The sequence below is a fragment of the Staurois parvus genome, unplaced genomic scaffold (assembly GCF_062004578.1).
Source record: "Staurois parvus isolate SC_StPar_1 unplaced genomic scaffold, SC_StPar_1.0 ptg000018l, whole genome shotgun sequence".
Classification (NCBI taxonomy): domain Eukaryota; kingdom Metazoa; phylum Chordata; class Amphibia; order Anura; family Ranidae; genus Staurois; species Staurois parvus.
The window spans coordinates 12,525,801-12,553,354 of NW_028317814.1; the positions used below are offsets into that span (position 1 = coordinate 12,525,801).

Consider the following 27,554-nt stretch of genomic DNA (forward strand, 5'->3'; position numbering starts at 1 on the left):
CTAGGAATTTAAGTCCAATACCAGTTCTGGATTGGTTGAGGTCATGAACAGCCAGATGCGTCGTGACAAATCAGGACCAATGCGCCTCTCTCTTGTCTGGTCTTGGTCATTAGACTGTGTGACATCTTCATCTGGATACTCCATATCATCTGTGGCACCTCCAGCACGTGGTACCCTCAGGTTACTGAGGAGAGATAGTCTCTCTTTATCAGTATTACATGCCACATATGCCTGGATAGAGAGAAAAGATACAGAATTTACTTTCTTTGAATAACATCAGCTTTATACACCGACTACTAGAATTAATACGGAACAGATGAAATGCGTACATGTGAGCTTATTTACCTGCTAAAGGATTTGTGTTTCTGTCCATCCGGTCTTACCATTTACACAGCTCTGCCTCACAGCACATCCCTGCCTGGAAGGGGAGGGGACTTGATTTGTCTCTGCTGTGGATTCATTTTTACTTACAGATCTATTTTCCACCCCACCCTGTGTCAGGGCAATGAAAGGAGAAGCAGCACACTGCGCTCATCCCTTCATCACTGCTCTTTTATCAGCATGCTCCTTTTGCACTGCAGCAACACCTGGCTGATTGTGCTTCCTCCTTTCTGAGCTCTGCTGTACAGGGGAATGCAGGCTGATACCAAGCCAAACATGGTGCTTACACTGCTGACACTGAAAAAAATACATTAATATGATGTAATAATGATTACAGAACAGCATCAATGTATGTTTCTATTAAACTAGTAAGGTAAAGTCTAAGAAATACTTGAAGCACTTACCTTTTAATACCTTCCAGACTAGTATGGTAAAGTCTAAGAAATACTTGAAGCACTTACCTTTTAATACCTTCCAGACTAGTATGGTAAAGTCTAAGAAATACTTGAAGCACTTACCTTTTAATACCTTCCAGACTAGTATGGTAAAGTCTAAGAAATACTTGAAGCACTTTCCTTTTAATACCTTCCAGACTAGTATGGTAAAGTCTAAGAAATACTTGAAGCACTTTCCTTTTAATATTTTCCAGATCCACCAGAGATCCCCATATTCTGGGGTGCTCGAATATGCAAATATTGCCTTAAAAGAGTAATGGTGAGGGTTGACACCCCCTCCCCCTCTCCTGGCTCCTGTGCCTCCCTATTGGCCACTGAGCTTACCTGTCAGTGGGGAATAGTAGATGAGAGGGGCTTTGGGAAAGATTGTAAAATTTCAAAACCATCTTATACAAGCAATTAAAAAACAAGGTCTATTTTTATATATACTGTACATCAGCTTGATGTAACTAAGTAAATGTCTTACTTCCAGTCAATTTCAGATATGTGCTTTTCTACGGCATGCCTTAGAACAGTGGTCTCCAAACTGTGGCCCGGGGACCAGATGTGGCCCTTTACTTGCTTTTATCTGGCCCTTGGGGAACTATTTCATCCAATGATACCAACAATGGGGCATAATTACCCTCACTGACACCAATGATGGGGCACTATTCCTGCCAATGACACCAAGGATGGGACACAATTTCTCCCAATGACACTAACAATAGGGCCATATGACATTAATGATGGGGTACAATTCATCTCAATGACACCAACGATGAGGCACAATTCCTCCCAATGACACCAAAGATGGGACAGAATTTATCTCACTGATACCAATGATGAGGCAAATTTCCTCCCAATGACACCAAAGATGGCGTCAATGACTTTTCCCCACTAACATCAGGGACTTTTTTTACTCCTAATCCAGCCCCCAGAAAGTCTAAAGGACATTACCCCTTGGCACCGGCGCCTCCTGGCACTTTAAGGGTTTCAGAAGTCGGGAGGCGGGGCAGGGTTTAGCGTCATGTGACCGCCGTGACACACTGTCACATGATCGGGAAAGGTCGCGATCGAAAGAGGAGATTGGGACCTTTCCATGAGTACTGGACATGTGTGCTGGGAGTGCGCAGGCGTGTGCTCTCAGCACATATGTTTTTTTAATAGAACGCAAATGTGCGGCCGCTCAGCGTCTAGGCCCAGACACCGGGAGGCCGCACATTTGCATGTGTCAAGAGGTTAAACTGGCCCTTTGTTTGGAAAGTTTGGAGACCCTGCCTTAGAAGATGGTCCATTGTTTTGATAGGAGTGACCAATGATCCCTATGGCTATACACTCCTCTGTCTAATATCTGCAGATGCTCAAGCTTTCCCTTTAGTGTGAAAAATAGTGGGGGAGATTTGCTAAAACTGGTGCACACAGAATCTGGTGCAGTTGTGCATGGTAGCCAATCAGCTTCTAGGTTTTATTGTCAAAGGATAACTGAACAAGCTGAAGATTGAAGCTGATTGGTTACTATGCACAGCTGCACCAGCTTTAGTAAATCTCCCCCATTGCATGTGGATCCTGGGCAGAAAACACATTACACAAAGACACTGACCTGCATAAGGAGTTGTGGAGAAGGATAGGCCTCTGTTATAGTTGCAGCCATTGCTGGACTGACTCTATTAAACTGCTGAATCTGTCTCTTCCAGGCCAATGGTAAGCCAGTGAGCGATCCTTTGGGTCCCCACCCTCGCCAGGTGCCTGCTGAGGTGCAGAAGGAGTAGCTCTGAGCCTCCCAGTGCAACCTGCAGACAGAGAGAGAACGTTGTTTACCACGGTCCACCTTGCTGCACCATCACTTATAGGTCATCTGACCTCAATGTTTGCTGCAAAGAAAAGAAAAATTGGGGGCATGCATGCGTGTGCCCACTGCTGACCCCCACTGAGACTGGACACTGTGCAATTTTGTCAGCAGGTTTCATCCAATGATTTATGGCTGACACCTGCTGATTGGCTGTATCCATTCACAGCACACAGCCCTGTGTTTACAAACACACAGGACTCTGTACACAGAACAGCGATCTGTCTGTTTCTTCTCCCTGAAAAGCAGGGAAAAAAAACAGCCAGATCTCTTGGGCCCCTTTCACATAGACGTTCTGATCGGGTCCATCTGCCCGTTTTTCAGGTGGACCCATTGAAACCTCTATTCTCCTCTATGGAGCGGCGGGTGTAAATGGACATGTGTCTGTTTACACCCAACGACATCCAATCCGATTTGATCCGTCGAAAAGAGATGGATGGGGATTCCCCTTCTGTCCACCGGATCGGATGGGATGGCAGTTGGATGGAAACACACAGGCGGTTGTTTTCCATTCGACCGCTCATAGAAGACAGTTGATCCGCTGACTGGTCCACCCCGTCTGAAAGGGGCCTTAGTAAAAGCAGCACATATTACACATACAACACTTGTTAGGCACACAGTTAACCCCTTGACTGCCCCTTGATGTGAACCCTTTCCAAGCCAGTGTAATTAGTACAGGGACAGTGTAAAGTATTATATCTGATCACTGTATTAGTGATGTCAGTGTCATTTAATTTACCTCCCAGTGACGGTCTGTTAGCACTAGATTGCCCACCACACTATCACAGTCCAACTGTAAGTCACTGATCACCAGCACAGCGTTAAAGCTGCGTAAATTCCAGTATATATACACCATAGTTTTTAGATGCTATAACTTTCAAACAAACCAATTATTATACACTTAGTGGGATTTTTCCTTTACCAAAGACATGTAGCAGCATTTTGGCCTAAATTTATGAAGAAATTAGATTTTTTACATTTCTTTATTTTTTATAACAGAAAGTAGAAAATATTGTGTTTTATTTCCCCAAACTTTTTTGGGTTTTTTTTTGTTTATATAATAAAAAATAACACCAAAAGAAGACTCAAATTTCACTTGGGTACAGTGTTGTATGACTGAGCAATTGCCAGTTAAAGTAGCACAGTGGTGAATATAAAAAAAATTCCCTGGTCATGAAGGGGGTAAAACCTTCGAGAGGTCAAATGATTAAACAGAGGCTAAGAAAATAGCTTCCTTGGCTGTAAAGGGCAAGAGGGTTTAGCTCTGCTCTAAGTGTATGTTATTTCAAGATGTTGCAGTTTGGTTATTGGCGTACACCTAAAACGGAAATAATTTAGTAGGCATTCAGTGGATTCAAAATAGACAATTCATTTTAAATGTAAATTCTTTTTCCTTTATACCACCTGAAAATGCTGATTTGCTGAAAAACAGAAATCTAAATAATCCATTAAAGCAGGGCAATGATTATAAGGCTGCTCATGTCACTTGTATAACCTTTCACTCACAAGGAATTTACATTGTCCAGTCACTTTTTTGTGAACTCACCGGAACGGGCGCTGAGCTATACTCTTGGTCACAGCACACACATGTTGCCCCAGTTCTCTCCATGTATCCAAGAATAAGACTTCGGTCTCATGGTACAGCTGTAGAAAGATAAGTGCCTACCTCCACAGAGGAGGATAACAGTTATCAAAGAAGGTGACATCACAGAGAAAACTTTATTAGAATATACATAATGCTTTCACATTAAAATTTAGATTTGACAGCATGCCTAACAGTGATAATAAACTAGAGAAAAATCAGAGTTAAAGGGCAACTCCATCTTTTTGCACCATGTTACGCCCATATTTAGGTGCTGCCCCAATCTAAAAGGATCTTGTAAAGAGATGCAAAGGTCGCTCCTTTTCTTACAAAATAATTTTACATTCATGACTACAAAAAGTAAAAAAAAAAACAAAAGAAAAAAAAACACCTAAGCCGGGGCCACTGATGCAGAGAAGGTCTGAGATTCTTATTACAGCTCTGAAACTGATCAGAAAGAGGGCTGATCTTGCCACTTGGCAGTAAGTTTGCAAAAAGTTTTGACAATAACTCAGTTTCTACTGTAAATTACACAGGAAGGTTAAATAAAGTGACAAATCTTTAGTAAATTCTCCCCAGAAGCTAGTTTGAAAAATATATTATGGCTTCAACATAAAAGCCTCATTGCTCACTGGGTGTTTAGCCCCCCGTGCCTGAAATTCTGGCATTTTGGTGCAAATGAAAAGTTCACCATCCAGCCCCACTGCTGACAGTCTGAAAAAATCTATGAGAGGCTGAAAGCTGCTGCGGATGGATGGGACTGGATGGTGCGCAGAGTGGTACTAACATTTAGGGCAGTATGTTCCCAGGAACGAATACCCAGAATACATGCAGTGTGCACTCCCAGCATTCATCCTTGGCCACATACTGCCCAGGGGCGGACTGACCATTTGGAAACTCGGGCACTGCCCGAGGGCCCGGGGTCAGTAGGGGGCCCCATGAGATGCCCCTGGTACCTTTTTCATAGGCTTTTTTGAGTTTGGACAAGGACACAGGGGCCCCATAATCCCCTATTGCCCGGGGGCCCCATGAGTTGTCAGTCCACCCCTGATACTGCCACAAACATTAGGAACACTCAGTGCAACATCCAGGCCTGTCCAGCCGCAGCAGCTTTCAGCCTCTCATAGAGTTTTACAAGTTGCCGACAGTGAGGCTGGATGGTGCAACCTTTGCCTTCCGCCCGCATCAAGATGCTGGGATCTCATGCTTCGTTGCTAAATGTCTAGTGTGCATGGGACCTGAGGTGTCTGGAACATGTAAACTTAAAGTGGAACTAAATGTAAAATAGAAACATTTGTGAACAGGCAGTCTTTTTATTGCAGAAAAAAAATGCAATGTTACACTTTCCTGCCTATTTGCAGTCCTCTGTAGAATGTACACTGAACTGCACAAACTGGCAAACTCCCAGCGTGCCCGGATGACTGCACTCCTGCACATGTATGGGAGTGATGTCATCCCACATCAGCCAATCAAAACAAACAAAAACCAGGGTCCAAAAGAACCCAGGGAGAAGAGAACAGCGCCGAGCAGGGACTTTATGGGTGTCAGATTGTTGGAACTAGAACTAAGGTAAGTACGTGTGCCTTTAGCTCCACTTTAAGACAAAAATGTATTGCATAAGCTCACTGGGCCACATAGTCCCCCCCCCCCCTTTAGGACACAATGCAGCAAAGTAAAAGAACTATGTAGCAAAACAAAATTCATTTTAGGCTCTTGCTTAAAACAAAAAATTGTATTCAAAATTTAGTTTCCAAAACTAATCCTAGAAGATGATACTAAAGAAGATGATGTATGGAGAAGTCTTTAACCGAGGACTGGTATTTAAATGTAGATTAGCTACCAACCTCATCTATATGTCGCCTGGTCACTTGGCTTTCTGGCTGTTCATCATAGCAAAGGCTTGGCTCTAGAGAGTGTCTCTCCATCTTACGCGATAGTCTTTGACATCTGGTGGTCAAAAAAACATTTACTATTAAAGCTCAGTCAGTTCACTTATACCATCTCAGTGTTTTCCGTCTTCAAGCATAAAAAGAGAACCCCAAATAAATAAATAAAAAAGTGAGTGCTTTCAACGTCAGCAGCTATGCACTAAAGGTAACCAAATAAAACTTCAGTCAAAACAGTAAGTAAAGTGCAGCGCTATAAATAATTAAATAAATGATAATAATGTCCGTATAAAATGAATATTCTTATGGTGACAATCCGTGTGTAGAGTGCCCACTATGGCGGTACTTCAGTGCTTGTGTTTTTAAAAGTGGGGTAAGAATACGCACTCACCAGATGTGTAAAGAAATTACGCATTTAAATCAATCATCAGAGGTCCCCTTTAAGGAAGCAGATTAAGCCATGTATAGAGATATCCTCCCTCTGTATGGGTGGTATGTCAGGCACTTCTGGGTGGTATATGGATCCAGTAAACCAGAGGTCCCCTTTAAGGGATGAGTGGGTGTAGCAACCTGTGTAGCAGGAACTCCCTCCTCTGTGTAATAAGGTAGATCTTGATTCAGGGGTGAGCTCTAGGAAATCAATGACTCCACTTCATTAAAGGGGACCTCCGATCATTGATCTATATGCGTAATTTATTTACGCATCTGGTGAGTGCGTATTCTTACCCCACTTTTAAAAGCACAAGCACTGAAGTACCGCCATAGTGGGTACTCTACACACGGATTGTCACCATAAGAATATTCATTTATACGGACATTATTATAATTTATTTACTTATTTATAGTGCTGCACTTTACTTACTATAAAAAGAGAACCCACCTCTTTGTTACGTTAGCTTTTGGAACCAGAAGTCTGGTGTTGTTAGTGCACGGTTTTTAGCAAAAAACTGAGGACTTGGGGTAAATAATGCAGGTGCCTGTGAACTACACCCACTATGCACTGATTACACTTGCAATGCTCTGCAGGACTGAATGCATATATTTAAAAGAGAAGCATTGCCAATCGTCTCCTATGGATCATAGGTGTGCAGCTTGTTCTGCACTCCTGTGATCCATTTTCTGACCTCACAGAGCCAGTCCAGGCTCCGAAAGATCCTAACCACATGGTTGGAATCCACCCAGAATCCTGGACCGGCAACTGACTCAGCTTCTCAGCAATCCACTGATATCCTGAGCCAGCCACTCCCACCCCCGCCTATCACTCCAGTGAGTGCTGGAGGGGCAGAGCAGAGAGCCAGTCACTGACAATCACTGCTCCCTTCTCAGAGTGGAGGGGAGAACTGAGCGATCAGCAGTGTCTGATCACTTAATTCTCAGTGGATAGCCGGTGGGGGACAGATGCAGCATCAGATTGATGCTGCATCAACCTAGGTGAGTAGAAGATTTTCTCTTTGTATAGCCCATACTTCTCTTTTAATAAATGCACATTTTTGATTTTATTAATGTGTGTGCAACCTCACCTTCAACACTTAACCTTTAAGCAGAAATCGGGGCAAAATGTTTTTTGAACCATTCAGTGGTGCTGTGCCCATACTGCACGGGCCATCTGCTCGTTTTTGTCTAGGGGTCATAAGAGTGAAAATATACTTACCGAATCAGATGATCCTCAGAGCGCAACACTGGTCCTTGCCGCTTCCCCCCCCCCCCCCCCGCATACTAGCGGTCTTGTCAATGGACTGTTCCTGACGTCATCATGCCAACAGACCGTCTCAGAGCCTGAGGATGGCAGGAACAGTCCACCGCTGGACTTGGGGGAGCGTGGTTTTCCGGAGGATCGGAGGACGGGATATATATAGCTTTTCCACTAAACCCCTGGACAAAACGAGCAGTTTTCCCATGCAGCGCACAGCCCCACTGCATGGGAAAGTAAAATTTTACATGGAGTTCTGCTTTAAATTTCAATCTGTAAACCAGACTTGCATCTTAAAATCAGACTGACTATTGAACACTGTAGCTTTGAACAGAAAGTTTTTTGGACAAAAAAATGTAAATAAAAATGTTTAACTTGAATCAGACTAATGGTATTATTTCAAAAGTGAAAGGTCCTCTTTAACCACTAGCCGACCGCGCATAGCCGAATGACGGCTGCACCGCGGCCGGCCAGTTCTGAGTGGACGTCATATGACGTCCTCCCAGAACGCGCTCTCCTGCGCGCCCCAGGGGGCGCGCACCCGGCGATCTCCGTGATCGCTGTGTCCTACGGACACAGCTGATCAGGAGATGTGGTGAAAGGCCGAGCCCACCGGCCTTTTACCACGTGATCAGCGGTGTCCAATGACACGCTGATCACAGGAAAATGCAAGTGCCGGTTCTCGGCTGCACTTTCCTCACGCTGTCAGATCGTGAGGAAAGTACTGCCGAGAACCGGCAGTTGTCACAGCGGGGATCGGCACCGATCATCAGGGCACTGATGATCAGTGCCCTGATGATCGGTGCCCAGCAGTGACCCCCGCATTTCCGGTCAGCAGTGCGCCCACTAGCCCCGCCCACCCATTCCCAGCAGTGCCCCCACCTGTGCCCAGCAGTGCCCCCACCTGTGCCCAGCAGTGCCCCCACCTGTGCCACTCTGCAGTGCCACCTACCTGTGCCCAGAAGTGCCACCTACATGTGCCCAGAAGTGCCACCCACCTGTGCCCACCCACCTGTGCCCACCAGTGCCACCCACCTGTGCCCACCAGTGCCACCCACATGTGCCCACCCACCAGTGCTGTCCACCAGTGCCACCCACCAGTGCCACCCACCAGTGCTGCCAGTCAGTGCCACCAGTCAGTGCCCAGGAGTTGTGCCAGTCAGTGCCGCCAGTCAGTGCCCAGAAGTGATGCCAGTCAGTGCCGTCTATCAGTACCCATCATCAGTGTCACCTATCAGTGCCGCCTATCAGTGCTGCATATCAGTGCCGCCTATCCGTGACCCCTAATTAGTGCTGTCTATCAGTGCCGCCTATCCATGCCACCTCATTAGTACTGCCTATCAGTGCCCTTTAGTGCTGCCTATCAGTGCCCATCAGTGCCGCCTATCAGTGCCCATCAGTGCCGCCTCATCAACGCAAATCAGTGAAGGAGAAAAAATACCTGTTTGAAAAATTTTATAAAAGAAACAAATAAACTTTTTTTTTTTTTTCAAATTTTTTGCACTTTTTTTAATTTATAGCGCAAAAAGTAAAGCGCCCAGTGGCGATTAAATACCACCAAAAGAAAGCTCTATTTGTGAGAAAAAAATGATCAAAATTTCATATGGGTACAATGTTGCATGACCGCGCAATTGTCAATCAAAGTGCGGCAGCGCTGAAAGCTGAAAATTGGCCTGGTAAGGAAGGGGGTATAAGTGCCCGGAAGGCAAGTGGTTAATGAAAGTTGCAGTCTGTAATCCAACTTACCTTCTATAATCATGTAGCCCCAAAACAGCCAACTTGATCTTCTTTCCAGAACACTTCCTATCTATTCCAAACACAGAGGTCGGAGTCATGGCGTTTTCAGGAGCCAGGAATGGAGAGGGATCAGCTACTTTAGATCTTACAAGGCTGTTATTAACTTTTTCACTGCTGGGCCCGATGTCCATTTTTTCACCTCACATACCCAGACCACTTTGGCAATGTTTTCACTGGTTATGATCGGCAGCTGCTGATTGTGGCCCTTCATGAATTAGGAGAGTCTCAGGTACCACTCTGCCATAAGTTCATGATCAGCGTAGTGGCTATTAGCTTATAGACTAAGGCAGTGGTCTCCAAACTGTGTCCCGGGGGCCAGATGCAGGCCTTTGCTTGTTTTTTCCAGTGAAAGGATTAAACACAACCTCCACCCCGATCATGCCATGCTTTTAATACCAATGAAAGCGGATCTATCATTACAAATTAGAAAGCACATGAATCAATATGGGAACATTTTACCATGACATTCTTTTGAGTAAAAAAAGTACCTTTTTGTTGTTATTAAAAAAAATGGCTGCTCAGGTGATCTAAAGCCTGAGTGGAAGAAAATGTGGGTTCAGTTCGCATCACTCCCTTGTTTTCCCCTTTGTTCTATCTGTATACTTCATATCTTTTCTATATCCATCTACAGTACATGCCTTTTCTTACATATTCCTTTGTAATTAAACTACTTCCACGTATAATCTCCCAAAATGAAAACAACTGAAATATACATAGACATTTAGCAACATTTTACTACTTCAAGTCTCTCTAAGGTAAGATTCACACTACTGTTGGTTGTGAACAAAATTGTGCGCTTTCCTGACGCAAAACATCCTGTACAACAAACACTTTACTCCTGCGCTAGGAAAGGACTCAGTAGACCTAATAAGAATGTTCTGGAATTTTCTGGAATATGCACTGCTTGCTGCCCTCAACAGACCGGGGTGGTCCGAATACACTGGATACAAATGGAGAAACAGAAAAAGGGCGCACCGACCTAGTGCATTATCGTTTAAAATAATGTATTAAAGAAACAAAAATAGGTATCATACTCACAATGGACATAATAACACAGGTATGTCAAACTGAACAAGGTGTATGATCCAAACAACATCTGAGTCCATACGATGGAACCCTGGATGACCAACTGGCTAACGCGTTTCGAGGACACAACCTCTTCTTTCAGAGCCAACACTACAGGAGTCTGTACTTCTCTTTATATAAGTTACTAAATGGTAACAAAAGGGCTGTCCTTTGGCAGACACGTGGCAGTGCCAATATTTCTGAATTAATTAATTATTATTATTAGTAGTAGTAGTATTTATCAACTCCTAATGGCACTCCCATGCGTCTGTTTTCACACATACTGAAATGCAGGGTACGTTTTGATGCGGCATAATTTTTAACAGGGGTCAGGGGCTTCTTTACCATGATTCCTACATGTAGGGAAGCCCACTGAAATTAATAAACTGATCCACACATAACTCACAGGAACTTGATAAAAACGCAGCTAAACGCACAGATGTAAACTGAGCCTTAAGGCGGAGCTCCTCCCAAAAGGTGAAGTTCCGCTTTAAGGACTGCTCCCCCGCTCCCCATTAAGGACTGGCACCTTTGGGTGCCCAAATTTGACAGGTACCTGCTCCCATTTCCGGTCTGATTGCCTAGGCGATTGGAAACAGAAGTTGTCCTCCCTCCCTCTCTGTAGTCTTTTGGGACACGTGACAGGTCCCAGAAGACTACAGGAAGTGCAGCACTACTCGCGCATGTTCAGTGGGTACCCGGCTGTGAAGCCGCAAGCTATCACAGCTGGGTGCCCACACTGAAGATGCCGGCCTCCTGGAATACATGACGGCCTGCTGGCCTCCTGGAATCCAGGACGGCCAGTGAAACGGGCTGCGGGAGACACACCACAGGACCGAGGGACAGGTAAATGGCTGTTTTTTAAAAGTCAGCAGTTTTTGTAGCTAATGAGTTATTTTTTGACAAGTGAGTAGAACTCCACTTTAAAGTGTTACTAAACCCTGGACCCTGCATTAACTATATCTGGCCTCCCACAGTACATAGAACATGGAAATATAATTATTTTAGTAAATATAAACTGCTAAGTACCTTTTATTTTATCAGCGGGTAGAGCAGTCTTGAGACTTCTATCAATGTCCAGCAGAGTACTGGATAAAGATGGTAGGAGGAGTTTTCATTCTCCCGACTGACTTATGAGGCTGCATGACCCCTAAACCTCTGTCTGGACAGTGCTTATTGACCCTGTGCTGGATATATGCACTCTCCCAAGAAAATAAAAAAAGGTCTCTAGCAATACACACCAAACTGTGCATGTGCAGCTTGTCTCCAAGGCTCTGTTCTATCAGCAGATGGATTGGGGACAGCAGTAGAAGGGGAGGATCAGAGAAGTCTGGATCAAACATAATTTTTACACAGTGCAGAGGATTAACCCCTTAGGTTCCACAGTGAGTATAACAAGCATGATTTACTGCATATACAGACTGATTTTACTGTTGTGGGTTTAGTAACACTTTAAGCACAAAAAAATAAAAAATCTAGGACACATACTGTAAACCTTTTTTTACATCTATTATAATTGACCTCAGCAAATGCAATTATTGTACATATGGCACATGGATATTGAGCTATATGCCCCATGGGTCCCTATATTATTATTAGTATATTATTATACAGGATTTATATAGCGCCAACAGTTTGCTCAGCGTTTTACAATATAACGGGAGACAATACAGCAACAATACAAGAGGGATAGGAGGGCCTTGCTCCTTGGAGCTTACAATCTAAGAGGGAGGGGCTAGTGGTTCAAAAGTTAGTAACTGTGGGGGATGGACTGGTAGGAGGAGTAGAAGATTCCATTATTAGCTGAGGGCAGGATAGGCTTTCCTGAAGAGATAGGTTTTCAGAGATCACCTAAAAGTGAGCAGAGTAGGCGATATTCTGATAAATTGGGGTAGAGAGTTCCAGAGCATGGGGGAAGCTCTGGAGAAGTCCTGGAGATGAGCATGGGAGGAGGAGACAAGGGAGCTAGAGAGTAGAAGGTCGTGCAAGGAGCGGAGAGTACGGTTTGGATGATATTTGGAGACAAGATTGGTGATGTAATTTGGGGCAGAGTTATAAATGGCTTTATATGTTATTGTTAATGTTTTGAATTTTATCCGTTGGGCAATGGGAAGCCAGTGGAGGGATTGGCAGAGAGGGGTGGCAGATACAGAATATATATAAATCTGCATGTTCTTCACCTTTCCAAATTTTACCTGAATGTAATAGAAGACACTCTTGAGAAATTCTCTAGGCTCCACCAGAATCAGCATTTGCTCTTCTTTCCCTTTACATAGATCCAGACCATCCTGGAATATAAAAACAGCGATTGGAAAATCCATAAATATTTTTGTGTTAGCTGAATGAAAAGAGTTCGGAACTTAATTTCTGTGTTTCTCGTGTGTAGAGCAGTCCATGGAAATGAACAGGCTGCCATTCATGCCACACATGGAAATGCACCTGCATTTGGTTGCATCTGCAGGTGTGAACCAAATCTAAGAGGAAGAGAGGACACCCCAAGATAGCAGCTCTCCATAGCTGGCATTATATCACCATTCTGAGTAAATATTTGTAGTAGGTCTTATGTGCACTCCTTATCCCCCCCCCCCCCCCCCACACACACACACACACATACTTCTTTTTGCCTCATAACATATTATTATTACAGTGCTAGTGTTACTGTTTGTGTTCTTGTTGTATAATTTTGCTGTTGTTTTGGTAAAAATTCTCTTCTTTGGTCCCGGTAGAGTAACAATTTTCTTACTTAATCCCCCAATACCAGGGTGGATTTGATTTAAATCAAACTGATTTAAATTACGATTTAAATCACTAGTCAGTAAGGCTTGATTTAAATCAGAGTTTTCTACATAAAGACTAATTCTTGCTGGTATATCTTTAATATGCAAGTAGATGAAGATTTTTAGAATAACAACTTTTCATATTAGTTTTTTTATCCCCAGTTTAATAGGTTAATCATTCATATTTGGACAACTTTTCTGTTGTACTTAGGAAGGAGAAAAATAATCATTACCTTAATAATAACAATTTAAATAGATTTATTCAACTGAAACAATAACATTCCAGCATATGTTATTTGCTTAAACAAACATCCATGTTTATTTACTAATTTGGCTAAACAAAATATATATATTTTAAGAAACTTAGACTGTCAGCCCCTTCCTCCTCACACTTAGTTTCACTTTTTTCTTGTGCAGATCTATTCCACTCCAAACAATCAGAAAAATATTGTTTCTATTCTATTCACTGAACTTCTTGAAACTTAGCAGTGAAGGGGTTGATTCTGTATTCATAGGTTTGTAGAAGTTAGGATGAAGGTCTTTTTCTTAACTCTGTTCATGTTAAAACATTTTTGCTGTGAAGAAGAGGCATGTGATCTCCGCTGAGTCAAATTCAGTTTTGAGAACTGCAAAAGTAAACCAAGCATCTGTGATAATATCTTGTAGGCAGAGAAACTGCCCAATAATCTTACAAAAACCTCTGGAAGAGCAAGACATTGTGAATGGATTCATGGAATTTATTTACCCAAAAAATTAAACATATACAGCCTTATTCTACATAATTAAAAAACTAATCTTTATTTCATGATGGAATAACCTTTGGATGGTAATATATTTTCCTCAAAAAGCATTTTATTAAAAAAAAATCCGATTTAAATAAAAAAATCAGATTTTTTAAAAAAAGCATTGATTTTTATCCACCCTGCCCAATACTGATGATCTCATCCCTCTGATTCCCACCCTTGGAGGCTGCTCCCAGTGTTAGCCATGATAAGCTCAGAATACCTCTCTCAGTCTTAGTGCCCCCTGTGCAGGCTGATATCAAGTCAGAGGATTTTCAAAGTCCCCCCAAAAAATTAAAAGTCAGCAGCTACAAATACTGTAGCTACTGACTTTCATTATAAGGATATTTAGATATCCATGGATCAAGTGCCGCCCTCACCTGGGCTGGTTACTCACTGGTCTTTGGCAGCCCGGTGCAAGCATGTTTATTAATTGAAGTGCGCAGTGAGCCCTAACAGCTTCACAGCCAGCTACCTACTGCGCATGCACAAGTTGAGCTGCACTTTGTGAATGGTCTTGCAGCTTTCTGGGACTTGTGATGTGTCCCAAAATGTTGCGGGTTAAGAGGGGGGTGGGGGTGAAGTTTCTCTTGGATCGCCTGGGCGAAGTTTCACTCGGATTGCCTAAGCGATCCAAGTGGAAGTGGGAGCAGATACCTGTCAAAACTAGATACCCGCTCGACCCCCCCCCCCAGTATGACCGTAACGTAACAACGTATGACCAAACATGTTGGGGGGTGAGTTGGCGGCAAAAAAAAAGAACTCCCTCTTTTGTGTGAAATTCCACTTTAACACTGTATGCTAGTTTTATGATACATTGATTATAGTTTACTGAATACTTACCAGATTACATGATGACATTATATACATGCTTAGCATTTGGCATTCAGGTTTAAAAAATGTATTCTGCATATAGGTAAAAGGAATTACAGAAAACAGTGTGTGAGAATTACATTGTGTGCAGTGGCTTGCTGTTTGTGCACAAAGGTGGTGCCATAAAAAGAATACAATGGAAACCTTTTCTCATAAAATATGAATTATTAGAATGTATTATTCTCTTTTTAACATAATAACATAAAGGAAACCAGTACTGACACAGCCTGGATGCCTTCATTACTGACCTTCCCCTGAAAATGTTTGTTGTTTGGCTATTTTTGGCATCAATAAATTCAGAGCTTCCAACTAGAGATGAGCGAATTATTCAAAAATTCAATTTGGCTGATTCGCCGAATTTGCGGGAGAAATTTGATTCAATGCGAATTTATTCGCTGCGAATTTAACTTATTAAAAGGGTTTCTAGGCTTCAGAGAGCCTTTATATTAGTGCAGAACACTGTACCTTTAATTTAAATGCCCTTGGAGTCTGCTGGGGAAGAGAAATAATACTGTCAGTCAGTATGACATGCAGATGAGTGCCGTCGATCTTAGAATCACCGCACACTTCACTCATTTGGGCAGTCACGGGGCACAACAAAGAAGAAGAAGAAGAAGAATGAAAAGAAGAAGAATGAAAAGAAGAAGAAGAAGAATGAAAAGAAGAATGAAAAGAAGAATGAGAAGAATGAAAAGAAGAAGAAGAAGAATGAAAAGAAGAATGAAAAGAAGAAGAAGAAGAATGAAAAGAAGAATGAAAAGAAGAAGAAGAAGAATGAAAAGAAGAAGAAGAAGAATGAAAAGAAGAATGAAAAGAAGAAGAAGAAGAATGAAAAGAAGAAGAAGAAGAATGAAAAGAAGAAGAAGAAGAAGAATGAAAAGAAGAAGAAGAAGAATGAAAAGAAGAAGAAGAAGAATGAAAAGAAGAATGAAAAGAAGAATGAGAAGAATGAAAAGAAGAAGAAGAAGAATGAAAAGAAGAAGAATGAAAAGAAGAAGAAGAAGAAGAATGAAAAGAAGAATGAGAAGAATGAAAAGAAGAATGAAAAGAAGAAGAATGAAAAGAAGAATGAGAAGAAGAATGAAAAGAAGAATGAAAAGAAGAATGAGAAGAATGAAAAGAAGAATGAAAAGAAGAAGTATTCCAGTACAGCAAAAAGTGTATCTGCAGAGAGCTCCGCTATTTCTGACAGTTCTCTGACAGTTCCTTCACATTTACAGCGGTTGAAACATTGTATCTGTTTCCGAATAAAAACATCTGTATCCTAAATGGAAACAAATAGATACAATGTTTCAACCGCTGTAAATGTGAAGGAACTGTCAGAGAACTGTCAGAAATAGTGGAGCTCTCTGCAGGGACACTTTTTGCCGGCTGATCGGGAAAAATTCGATTCGTGCATCCGAAGTTGGCTAATATTCGGATTCGGCACGAATCGAATTTTTCCTGAAATTCGAAACGAATTCCACTTCGCCTGGTTCGATTCGCTCATCTCTACTTCCAACCTAGGGCAAGAATTTAGCTAATGAACCCAGAGAAAAATCAGAACGGCTCATCTAATCTGAGTTATTGACTCAAAGTACTGAAAGCCTTTGGGTTAGCATAATAGTCCAGCAACTAGAATTTCCAAAAGAGACTTTAGTACTGACAGCTCCTATTTGCTCTTACCAATTGTTCAGTGTCTGCCACCCCTCTCTGCCAATCCCTCCACTGGCCTCCATTCAGTGTCCTCCACCCCTCTCTGCCAATCCCTCCACTGGCTTCCATTCAGTGTCCTCCACCCCTCTCTGCCAATCCCTCCACTGGCTTCCATTCAGTGTCCTCCACCCCTCTCTGCCAATCCCTCCACTGGCATCCATTCAGTGTTCTCCATCCCTCTCTGCCAATCCCTCCACTGGCTTCCATTCAGTGTTCTCCACCCCTCTCTGCCAATCCCTCCACTGGCTTCCATTCAGTGTCCTCCACCCCTCTCTGCCAATCCCTCCACTGACTTCCATTCAGTGTCCTCCACCGCTCTCTGCCAATCCCTCCACTGGCCCCCATTCAGTGTCCTCCACCCCTCTCTGCCAATCCCTCCACTGGCTTCCATTCAGTGTCCTCCACCCCTCTCTGCCAATCCCTCCACTGGCTTCCATTCAGTGTCCTCCACCCCTCTCTGACAATCCCTCTACTGGCTTCCATTCAGTGTCCTCCACCCCTCTCTGACAATACCTCCACTGGCTTCCGCTTACTCAACTAATTAAATTCAAGGTACTTACAACAACTTCTAAAGCCATCCACAACTCAGCCCCCAGCTACATCACTAACCTAGTCTCAAAATTCCAGTCTTCCAGTTCTTTTCCTTCCTCCCAAGACCTCCTGCTCTCCAGCTCCTTTGTTACCTCCTCTTATTCTTGCCTTCAGTACTTTTCCAAAGGTACTCCCATCCTCTGAAACTCCCTTCCCCAATGTGTCCGACTATCTCCTACCCTGTCCACTTTTAGACAATCCCTAAAAACCTCATCTCTTAAGAGAGGCTTATCCTGCCCCCTCCTAGCAACGGTACATGTATTTTTCTCTATCAGCCCATCCCCCGCAGTTATTACTTTTTGTATCAATTGACCCTCCCTCTTAGATTGTAAGCTCTACTGAGCAGGGCCCTCTGATCCCTCCTGTATTAATTTGTATTGTAACTGTACTGTCATCCTTTGTGCAAACTGCTGGCGCTATATAAATCCTGCATAATAATAATAGTACAGATTTCCTCAAATAGGACTAACCCTCTCAGATGGATATTTTATTGCAGGTGACGTCTGGCAGACTGAGACTGCCCCAGCTTTCTTTCTTAGATCTTCATTGCTCTTACAGGGAGATCTTCCTGCTATAATCCATGACTGTTCCTGGCCACCTTTGCTCTGGCTATGTTTTCCGCAGTCTAGAATAAATATGAAAACCCAATAGAGAGAATGGGACATCTCATAATGGCCACATCAGTTGTGAAAACCTGTGATGCTCAACAAAGATCTCAATAAGAGAATCCCCAGGAGATATAAAGAACTAACAGGCATTTTATCTCAGCAGCACCTACAAAGAACTAAAATATCAGTTTGGAGTTGACTGATCCTTCCACTTTAAATATAAGCGGCTCTAATACAAAAACGTGTTGTCTGTTCCAATCACAACTTACTACACATGTCCAGTCAGCAGGCATCTCTCTTCTCCAGGTAATGCTCCATGGCACAGAGTGTGGCTCTAAGGAGTAAGTATACCCAGCTGAACTCAGAGCTTCCAGCATACCTTCTGACCCTGCATCTTGGAGAAGACCTGCGCAATAAGAGATCAATCAACAACGCAATGTAGACATATATGTGTGATTTGCAATGATGCAAATAGTTGATCTGTAATGTTAGCAAGCACCAAAAGACAATTTATATAGTGCCAACTCTCAATGAGTCAAATTTGCTTGTAAACTCTACATGTAAGAACACAAGGCCTAACCTTGCAGATACCCTCTTCTGGTCCTCCAAAAAAGCTGCCAAACACTAATCTGAAATGGTAGCTTGCGCCAAAAGACTATATATATATATATATATATATATATATATATATATATAGCCAGTTCTCAATGTGCCCCATTTGTTTGTAAACCCTGCATGTAAGAACATAGAGGTGACCAAGAAGTCCTGGCTGGAGCAATTCGATGAGCCTTGCTACTGGAATATTACTAAGGTCAAAGTGGATTACAGAGCTGAGGTGAGGGAGAGTTCAGAAGATCATGACCGCCGTCCTGCAAAATTGAGAGGGTAGAAAGTGGCGCTGACAATCTTAGCCAGAATACACACCATGGTATTTAAGCTCATCAGACTCTAAGGACTGATTCACACTAGGAATCGCACCGGTATGCGCTGCACGTTCCTGTACGATTCATATGCAGTTATGTGCAGTACGATTTCAGCCTATTCATTTTAAATGGGCTGAAATTGTACTGCACTGCACCTAAATTAGTGCATGCACTACTTTTGTAAACGCACTACAACTGGATTGCATGGTACTTTTGTACCATGCAATGTGGTGTGGGCCAATGCACTCTGTTTACTGTGTCAGTAATATTGCACTGACACCCACTGCAGGTCGCAAGGGCAGCGCATTCAGAATGCGGTGCACGAAACCCGCGCAGCATTCTAGTGTGAATCAGCCCTTAAGGATACTGCACACATGGACATGGTAGACAAGACAGCACACTTGCTTGCCTGCCTTACGTCTTCTGCATGTTGTGTTCATTTTTGTGGGCTAGAAGCCAAGGTGGGGTCATGTGTAATATGGGGCTGTGGTGATGCCATGGGAACCTCATTTCATTTTTTTTTTCCCTCCTGGTGCATCAAGGGAGGGAGGCCTTGGGGTACTTTACAATGCCACGTCATCAGGGGGCTTGCTGAGGCTCTGGTTCTTGCAGCCAGCCCCCTGATGAAGTGAAACATGCATGCCATCATGAGGCCAGCTACAAGAACCCAAAATAGATAGTTCCCCCCTGATGTTGTAAGTAAATGAGATGGTGGAGCAAGACCTGGAATGCTGCAGTGGATCGGTGGTTTGACCCAGGACAACACTATATCAGCTGGATGTGTAAGTATGTATTTTGAAGGTAACCCTGCTAACAAGATAGGAGGGGAACAAAAATAGAACACAGGGATGGTAAAGGGTCATTGAGGTTGCTCTTTTAATAATACATAGAACCTTCCTAGATCTATTGCCATAATTTTCCCTACAGTTCTACATATCACTATTCTTATAGTAAATTATTTATTGTATGGTGACATAGGTTCAGATGTAACAAATACTCCAGTACAGGGTGGATTTGATTTAAATCAAACTGAGTTAAATCACAATTTAAATCACTAGTCAGTAAGGCTTGATTTAAATCCTAGTTTTCTACATAAAGACTGATTCTTGCTGGTATATCTTTAATATGCAAGTAGATGAAGATTTTTAGAATAACAACTTTTCATATTAGTTTTTTTATCCCCAGTTTAATAGGTTAATCATTCATATTTGGACAACTTTTCTGTTGTACTTAGGAAGGAGAAAAATAATCATTACCTTAATAATAACAATTTAAATAGATTTATTCAACTGAAACAATAACATTCCAGCATATGTGATTTCCTTAAACAAACATCCATGTTTGGTAACTAATTTGGCTAAACAAAATATATATATTTTAAGAAACTTAGACTGTCAGCCCCTTCCTCCTCACACTTAGTTTCACTTTCTTCTTGTGCAGATCTATTCCACTCCAAACAATCAGAAAAATATTGTTTCTATTCTATTCACTGAACTTCTTGAAACTTAGCAGTGAAGGGGTTGATTCTGTATTCATAGGTTTGTAGAAGTTAGGATTAAGGTCTTTTTCTTAACTCTGTTCATGTTATAACATTTTTGCTGTGAAGAAGAGGCATGTGATCTCCGCTGAGTAAAATTCAGTTTTGAGAACTGCAAAAGTAAACCAAGCATCTGTGATAATATCTTGTAGGCAGAGAAACTGCCCAATAATCTTACAAAAACCTCTGGAAGAGCATGACATTGTGAATGTAGTCATGGAATTTATTTACCAAAAAAAATTAAACATATACAGCCTTATTCTACATAATTAAAAAACTAATCTTTATTTCATGATGGAATAACCTTTGGATGGTAATATATTTTTCTCAAAAAGCATTTTATTCAAAAAAATCCGATTTTAAATAAAAAAAATCAGATTTAAATAAAAACAAATCAGATTTTTTTTAAAAAAATCATTGATTTTTATCCACCCTGCTCCAGTATATACACTATATTGCCAAAAGTATTGGGACACCCCTCTAAATCATTGGATTCAGGGGTTCCAATCATTTTCATGGCCACAGGTGTATAAAATCATCACCTAGGCATGCAGACTCCTTCTACAAACCTTTGTGAAAGAATGGGTCACTCTCAGGAGCTCAGTGTATTGAAGTGTGGTCCTGTGATAGGTTGCCACCTGTGCAGTAAGTCCATCCGTGACATTTCCTTACTACTAAATATTCCATGGTCAACTGTTAGTGGTATTATAACAAACTGGGAAGAACAGCAACTCAGCCACAAAGTGGTAGGCCACGTAAAATGACAGAGTGGGGTCAGCGAATGCTGAATCGCACAGTGTACAGATGTCGCCAACTGTCTGCAGAGTAAGTAGCTAAAGGCCTCCATACTTTGTGTGGCCTTTAGATTAGCACAACAACAGTGTGTAGAGAGCTTCATGGAATGGGTTTCCATGGCCAAGCAGCTGCATCCGGGCATTACATCACCAAGTACAATCCAAAGCATTGAATGCAGTAGTGTAAAGCATGCCACCACTGGACTCTAGAGCAGTGGAGATGTTTCTCTGTCTGGTAATCCAGTGGACGTGTCTGGGTTTGGCGGTTGCCAGTAAAACGGTACTTGCCTGACTGCATTGTGCCAAGTGTAAAGTTTGGTGGAGGGGGGATTACGGTGTGGGGTTGTTTTTCAGGGGTTGGGCTTGGCTCCTTAGTTCCAGTGAAGGGAACTCTTAAGGCATCAGCATACCAAGATATTTTGGACAATTTCATGCTCCCAACTTTGTGGGAACAGTTTGGGTATGTTCCCTTCTTGTTCCAACATGATTGTGCACCAGTGCACAAAAGAAGGTCCATAAAGACATGGATGATTGAGTTTGGGGTGGAGGAACTTGACTGGCCTGCACAGAGTCCTGACCTCAACCCCATAGAACACCTTTGGGATGAACTAGAGCGGAGACTGTGAGCCAGGCCTTCTCATCCAACATTCGTGCCTGACCTGACAAATGTGCTTCTGGAAGAATGATCAAACCTTCCCATAGACACCCTCCTAAACCTTGTGGACGGCCTTCCCAGAAGAGTTGAAGCTGTTATAGCTGCAAAGGGCGGGGCCAACTCAATATTGAACCCTACGGACTAAGACTGAGATGCTATTAAAGTTCATGTGTGTGTAAAGGCAGGTGTCCCAATACTTTTGGCAATATAGTGTATGTTTAGATAGCACAAACTGAGAGCTGTTGATTTCATGATAGATGTACCAGCTACATCTTGCAGAACTTTAGTTAAACCTCCAGTGTATACTTATGATAGGGACAGATTATAATTTAGAGTTGTTATTGAAAGACTGTCAGCTAAGAGCACGCACACATAAAGAGGTTTAAGGGGTGTTTTCTTTGATGTACTCCAGTGAAGATAGCTGCAGGATTCTAGAATACCACTGAAGAACTCTGAAGACCTAAGGTGACCGAAGGAGGATGGATAAATTTGAAAGGTTATGTTTGCCAACTTGCTTGATTTTCCTAAATAATATATGAAACTAGCTAGGTTTTGTTAACAGTGTGCTCATTCTTTAATCTTAATTTACATATTTTAACTTGTGTTTGTGTCTTCCAGAACATGGACCATGGGCAAGCCTGGGGTTATTTAACATATCGCGGTAGGTCCTGGTACATTAAATGTCATTACAAATTTTAAAAAAAAGCAACAGACCAAAAACATACTGTAAAAAGTTTAATAGAAATCCATGTTAATATTTTAGTTCAACGAAATTATTAAGGGAAAGTTAATGTGTATTAAGGTAAAAAAAACCTTCTGCATGTAGCTTCCCCTTGTACTCACCTGAGCCCAATCTCAATCCAGCAGTGTGCACAGGAGCAGCCGTTCTCTTGGCTCTCTCCCTCCTCATTGGTTCCCACTGCTGTCAATCAGAGCCAGGGAGGAGCCGCGCTCTGTGCGTCTATGGACACACAGAGCCAGCTCGGAAGCAAGCATGCTTGCTATGAGGGCACTCGGTGGGGGCAAAGAGCCAGGAGTGCCAGCAGGGGAACTCACGGAGAGGAGAATTGGGGCTGCTCTGTGCAAAACCATTGCACACAGCAGTTAAGTATAACATGTTTGTTATTTAACCACTTCAAGTCCGGACACTTTTACCCCCTTCCTGTCCAGGCCAATTTTCAGCTTTCAGTGCTATCACACTTTGAATGACAATTGCGCGGTCATGCATCACTGTACCCATATGAATTTTTTAGCATTTTTTTTAAACAGATAAAGCTTTATTTTGGTGGTATTTATTCACCACTGAGATTTTTTTTTGCTATGTAAATGAAAAAGTCCCAAAATTTTGAAAAAAAGTGTTTTTCTTACAAAAGTTTGCAAATAATATTTCATCGTAAATCTTGGCCAAAATTTATTCCGTTTATCTTTTTAGTAAAAAAAATAAATAAATAACCCAAATTAGTTTATAACCAAAATTATAATTTTTAAACATTTGTTTGTACATTTTTATTTTATTTTTTTATTATTATTATTATTATTTTAACATACTGTCGCCCTAGCAGTACAGTGTCATCATGGTGACACTACTACTTGTGGGGGGTGATGAAGATTTTTTTTTTTTTTTTTTTTTTTACACTGATTGCTTTTACACCCATAAAGGCTATAAAAGCAATCATTGCTCCTTCTCTCTGGCTGCATTCTTGTAGCCATTGAGAACTACTGTGTGAGCTGTGATTGGTCACAGCTTGTCACATGGTACAAGGCTGTTGTGAATAGCTTTGTACCATGTGACCTCTGTGATCATTCACAGATTTCACACGTAGTAAGCAATGATGTCAGAAGTAACATCTTGCTTAATACTCTGCATGTGATCACTGATTGGCCAATCAGTGATTACATGATCGGTACCTTGCACAGAGGTCCCATACGACGATCGGTGTTCCACTGTGTCCGGAGGACACAGCGGGCACTAGATCACAGTGCTCCCAGGGAGTGCGCACAAGCAGGGGGCGGGGAGGCTGTTTATAAATGTTTACCCGACCCTGTACTGCCACCGTCTGGCCGTTTATATACAACAGCTGGACAGGAAGTGGTTAAAAAAAAATAAAAAGCAATCCTTTACAATTAGTTTAATAATTAAGGTTGGTGGTAAAAATGTCTGGATGACATCTAAAATACTGTTTTCTATAAAGGAAGGGGTGTGGGAGTTTGCTTAAAACCGTGCGTACATGCTCTCTGATGATCCCGTCCAGCTAGTCTTGAGGGAACATATCAATGTAGAGGAATCTTGGGGATGCATTTTGTTATATAATTCTGTTTTCATAGATCCTGTTGTCTGCAGATGACTTTATTGAAGAAAAAAAAAAAAAGCAAGTCTTTCTGGCAGGACTGCTTAGAACCCAGTGCAGCCTTCAAATGATAGCATCTGAAAGGGAGTATGCCATAAAATTTGATTGCAACATCCGACCTTTTACTCATAGGCAAGCAACACAAACTGAAGCCACAGCAAATGAGGGGTTATGAAATGTGAAAAAAAAAATAATTGGCCAAACTAACTCATTATATTAATTTTCCAAATTCTAGTATACATTCTTACACATATACATAGGAATAGATTTACTAAAACTGGAGCGTTCAGGATCTGGTGCAGCTGTGCATGGTAGCCAATCAGCTTCTAACTTCAGCTTGTTCAATTAAGCTTTGACAAAACCTGGAAGCTGATTGGTTTCTATGCAGAGCTGCACCAGCTTTTGCACCCTCCAGTTTAAGTAGATAACCCCTATTGTTTCCTTTTAATTCTTTGTAGAGTTTGCAGTGAATAGTTTGGTAAACAGTGTAGAAAAGTAATTGATGAACTAAGCTGTTTAACCACTTGCCTACCAGGCACTTATACCCCCTTATTTACCAGGCCAATTTTCAGCTTTCAGCGCTGCCGCACTTTGATTGACAATTGCACGGTCATGCAACATTGTACCCATATGAAATTTTGATAATTTTTTTCTCACAAATAGAGCTTTCTTTTGGTGGTATTTAATCGCCACTGGGCGCTTTACTTTTTGCGCTATAAATAAAAAAGTGCAAAAAAATTGAAAAAAAAAAAAGTTTCTTTGTTTCTATTATAACATTTTTCAAACAGGCATTTTTTTCTCCTTCACTGATGTGCGTTAATGAGGCAGCACTGATGGGCACTGATAGGCGGCCCTGATGGGCACTGATAGGCAGCACTAAAGGGCACTGATAGGCAGTACTAATGAGGTGGCACGGATAGGCGGCACTGATAGACAGCACTAATGAGGTGTCACGGATAGGCGGCACTAATATGCAGCACTGATAGGTGGCACTGATAGGTGACACTGATGATGGGTACTGATAGACGGCACTGACTGGCATCACTGCTGGGCACTGACTGGCAGCACTGACTGGCACAACCCCTGGGCACTGACTGGTGGCACTGACTGGCAGCACTGCTGGGCTGCACTGGTGGGTGGCACTGGTGGGTGGGCACAGGTGGGTGGCACTGGTGGGCACAGGTGGGTGGGCACAGGTGGGTGGCACTGTTGGGCACATGTAGGTGGCACTTCTGGGCACAGGTAGGTGGCACTGCAGAGTGGCACAGGTGGATGCACTGCTGGGCACAGGTGGGTGATCTGCTGGGCACAGGTGGGCGGAGCTAGTGGGCGCACTGCTGGGCACAGGTGGGCGGAACTTGCGGGTGGCACTGCTGGGCACCGATCATCAGGGCACTGATCATCAGTGCCCTGATGATCGGTGCCGATCCCCGCTCTGACAACTGCAGGTTCTCGGCAGTACTTTCCTCACGATCTGACAGCGTGAGGAAAGTGCAGCCGAGAACCGGCACTTGCATTTCCCTCTGATCAGCGTGTCATTGGACACCGCTGATCAGGTGGTAAAAGGCGCTGTGATTGGCCTTTTACCACATCACGTGATCAGCTGTGTCTGTAGGACACAGCGATCACGGAGATCGCCGGGTGCGCGCCCCCTGGGGCGCGCAGGAGAGCGCGTTCTGGGGGGACGTCATATGACGTCCACTCAGAACTGGCCGGCCGCAGTGAAGCCGTCATTCGGCTATCTGCGGTCGGCAGGTAGTTAAGAAAGAGAGTGAAGTACACTATATGGTTAACGATTTGCGGACATTTATTGACCATCAAACCCATATGAGTTTGTTGGACATCTCAGGTTAATTAAGGGTATTCGTATTGAACAATTGCCACCAGATTGTAATTGTCTGAATGTCTTTAGGAACAATCGAGTATTGTCCATGATACTTTTTTTATTTGCACTAAAGCCTGGTACACACTGAATGAGAAAAAAAACGGACAGCTCAGGAGGAGCCACTGTACTAATTATTATTGTTATATAGGATTTTTATAGCGCCAATGGTTTGCTCAGCGCTTTACATTATAGTGGGAGACAATACAGTAACAATACAGTTCAATACAAGAGGGAATTGAGGGCCCTGATCCTTGGAGCTTACAATCTAGGAGGGAGGGGTGAGTGGTACAATAGGTAAAACTGTGGGGGATGGAGTGGTTGGAAGCATAGAGGATTCCAGTATTAGCAGAGGGCGGGATAGGCTTCCCTGAAGAGAGAGATTTTAATGATCGCCTAAAGGTAAGTAGAGTAGGTGATAGTCTGATAGATTTGGGTAGGGAGTTCCAGAGAATGGGTGATGCCTTGGAGAAGTCTTGGAGATGAGCATGGGAGGAGGAGATAAGGGAGCTAGAGAGTAGGAGGTCTTGCGAGGAGCAAAGAGTACGGTTTGGGTGATAGAGATAAGATCAGATATGTAAATTGGGGCAGTGTTGTGGATGGCTTTGTATGTCATAGTATACTAATGATCCGATATTGGTACAGCGAGCTCCCCTGCTGTGCTATTGGGTTCTGACAGGGATGCCCCCCATCCCGGACAGAACACTTCGGTCAACACTGTCAGCCATTGGCTGAGAGCACTGATCAGGAGCTGATCAGCAGACCTTCTTCAATCATGCCTCTTTGACAGAAGCCGACTGAACGTCTGGCTTCTGACAGACCGGCTACCACATCGGGCCAAATATCCAATAAAAATTGGAAGATGCCAAAATACCGCTCGACATTTGGCCCGTGTGTAGTAGGCTTGACATCCAAATCTAAATGTCTTTGTATGCTAGAGAATTGTAGAATGAACAGTACCCTTCACTAAAACACATTCACTCAATTATTTGGAGTGGGGTCCTTGTAGCTTTGGCCATATAGCGTATTTCTCATCCAGGATCATAAGCAGAGCCTATCTTAGGTAGAGTGACTTGATGATCTTATATTGATGGTCATCTTCTTCATTCACCCAGGTAAAACCGTGCCTGAAGAGCAGGAGATCAGCAAAGTCATGTACCATGACTGGCGTCTTATACCACGGCATGAAGAAGAGAACTTCAAGCAATTTATCCCTCTGCCGGAGCCAGAACCTGTCCGCTATGTGCCATACCCACCACTACTGAGGGCTATTGCTCTGGCTCAGTTGCAGAAAGAAGGAAAGCCTTTAACAGAGCCCATGCTGGACATTGGGAGATTACGGGAATCTGATCATGAGCTCCAAAAGGAGCTTAAAGTGAGGAGAGCCAAAACAGGGACACCAGTGTGA

The 27,554-nt window shown here is 42.8% G+C and overlaps 2 protein-coding genes across 2 annotated transcripts; one reads left to right on the forward strand and one right to left on the reverse strand.

Moving 5' to 3' along the window:
* LOC149473082 (structure-specific endonuclease subunit EME2-like) lies at nucleotides 1–18,744 on the reverse strand. The gene is made up of 8 exons (XM_089683732.1): nucleotides 18,738–18,744; nucleotides 18,277–18,413; nucleotides 12,878–12,969; nucleotides 9,566–9,670; nucleotides 6,088–6,190; nucleotides 4,208–4,323; nucleotides 2,416–2,605; nucleotides 1–231 (listed from the first exon to the last, which is right to left on the reverse strand). Exons 1-8 carry the CDS (start codon nucleotides 18,742–18,744, stop codon nucleotides 1–3), a joined length of 981 nt encoding a protein of 326 aa, XP_089539858.1.
* LOC149473083 (small ribosomal subunit protein mS34-like) lies at nucleotides 18,744–27,554 on the forward strand (the record flags this gene model as incomplete). The annotated part of the gene is made up of 3 exons (XM_089683744.1): nucleotides 18,744–18,842; nucleotides 22,535–22,577; nucleotides 27,262–27,554. Coding segments are annotated over 3 exons (435 nt in total), but the record flags the coding sequence as incomplete, so codon positions are not given.

Bases quoted from the DNA above. Each gene is read 5' to 3' on its own strand.
- LOC149473082 (XM_089683732.1), bottom strand. The intron at 2,606-4,207 runs GTGAGTTCACAA...CTCTGTCTGCAG, and splicing joins ATAGCTCAGCGCCCGTTCCG to GTTGCACTGGGAGGCTCAGA. The intron at 232-2,415 runs GTCAGTGTCTTT...CTCTCTATCCAG, and splicing joins CTCCACAACTCCTTATGCAG to GCATATGTGGCATGTAATAC.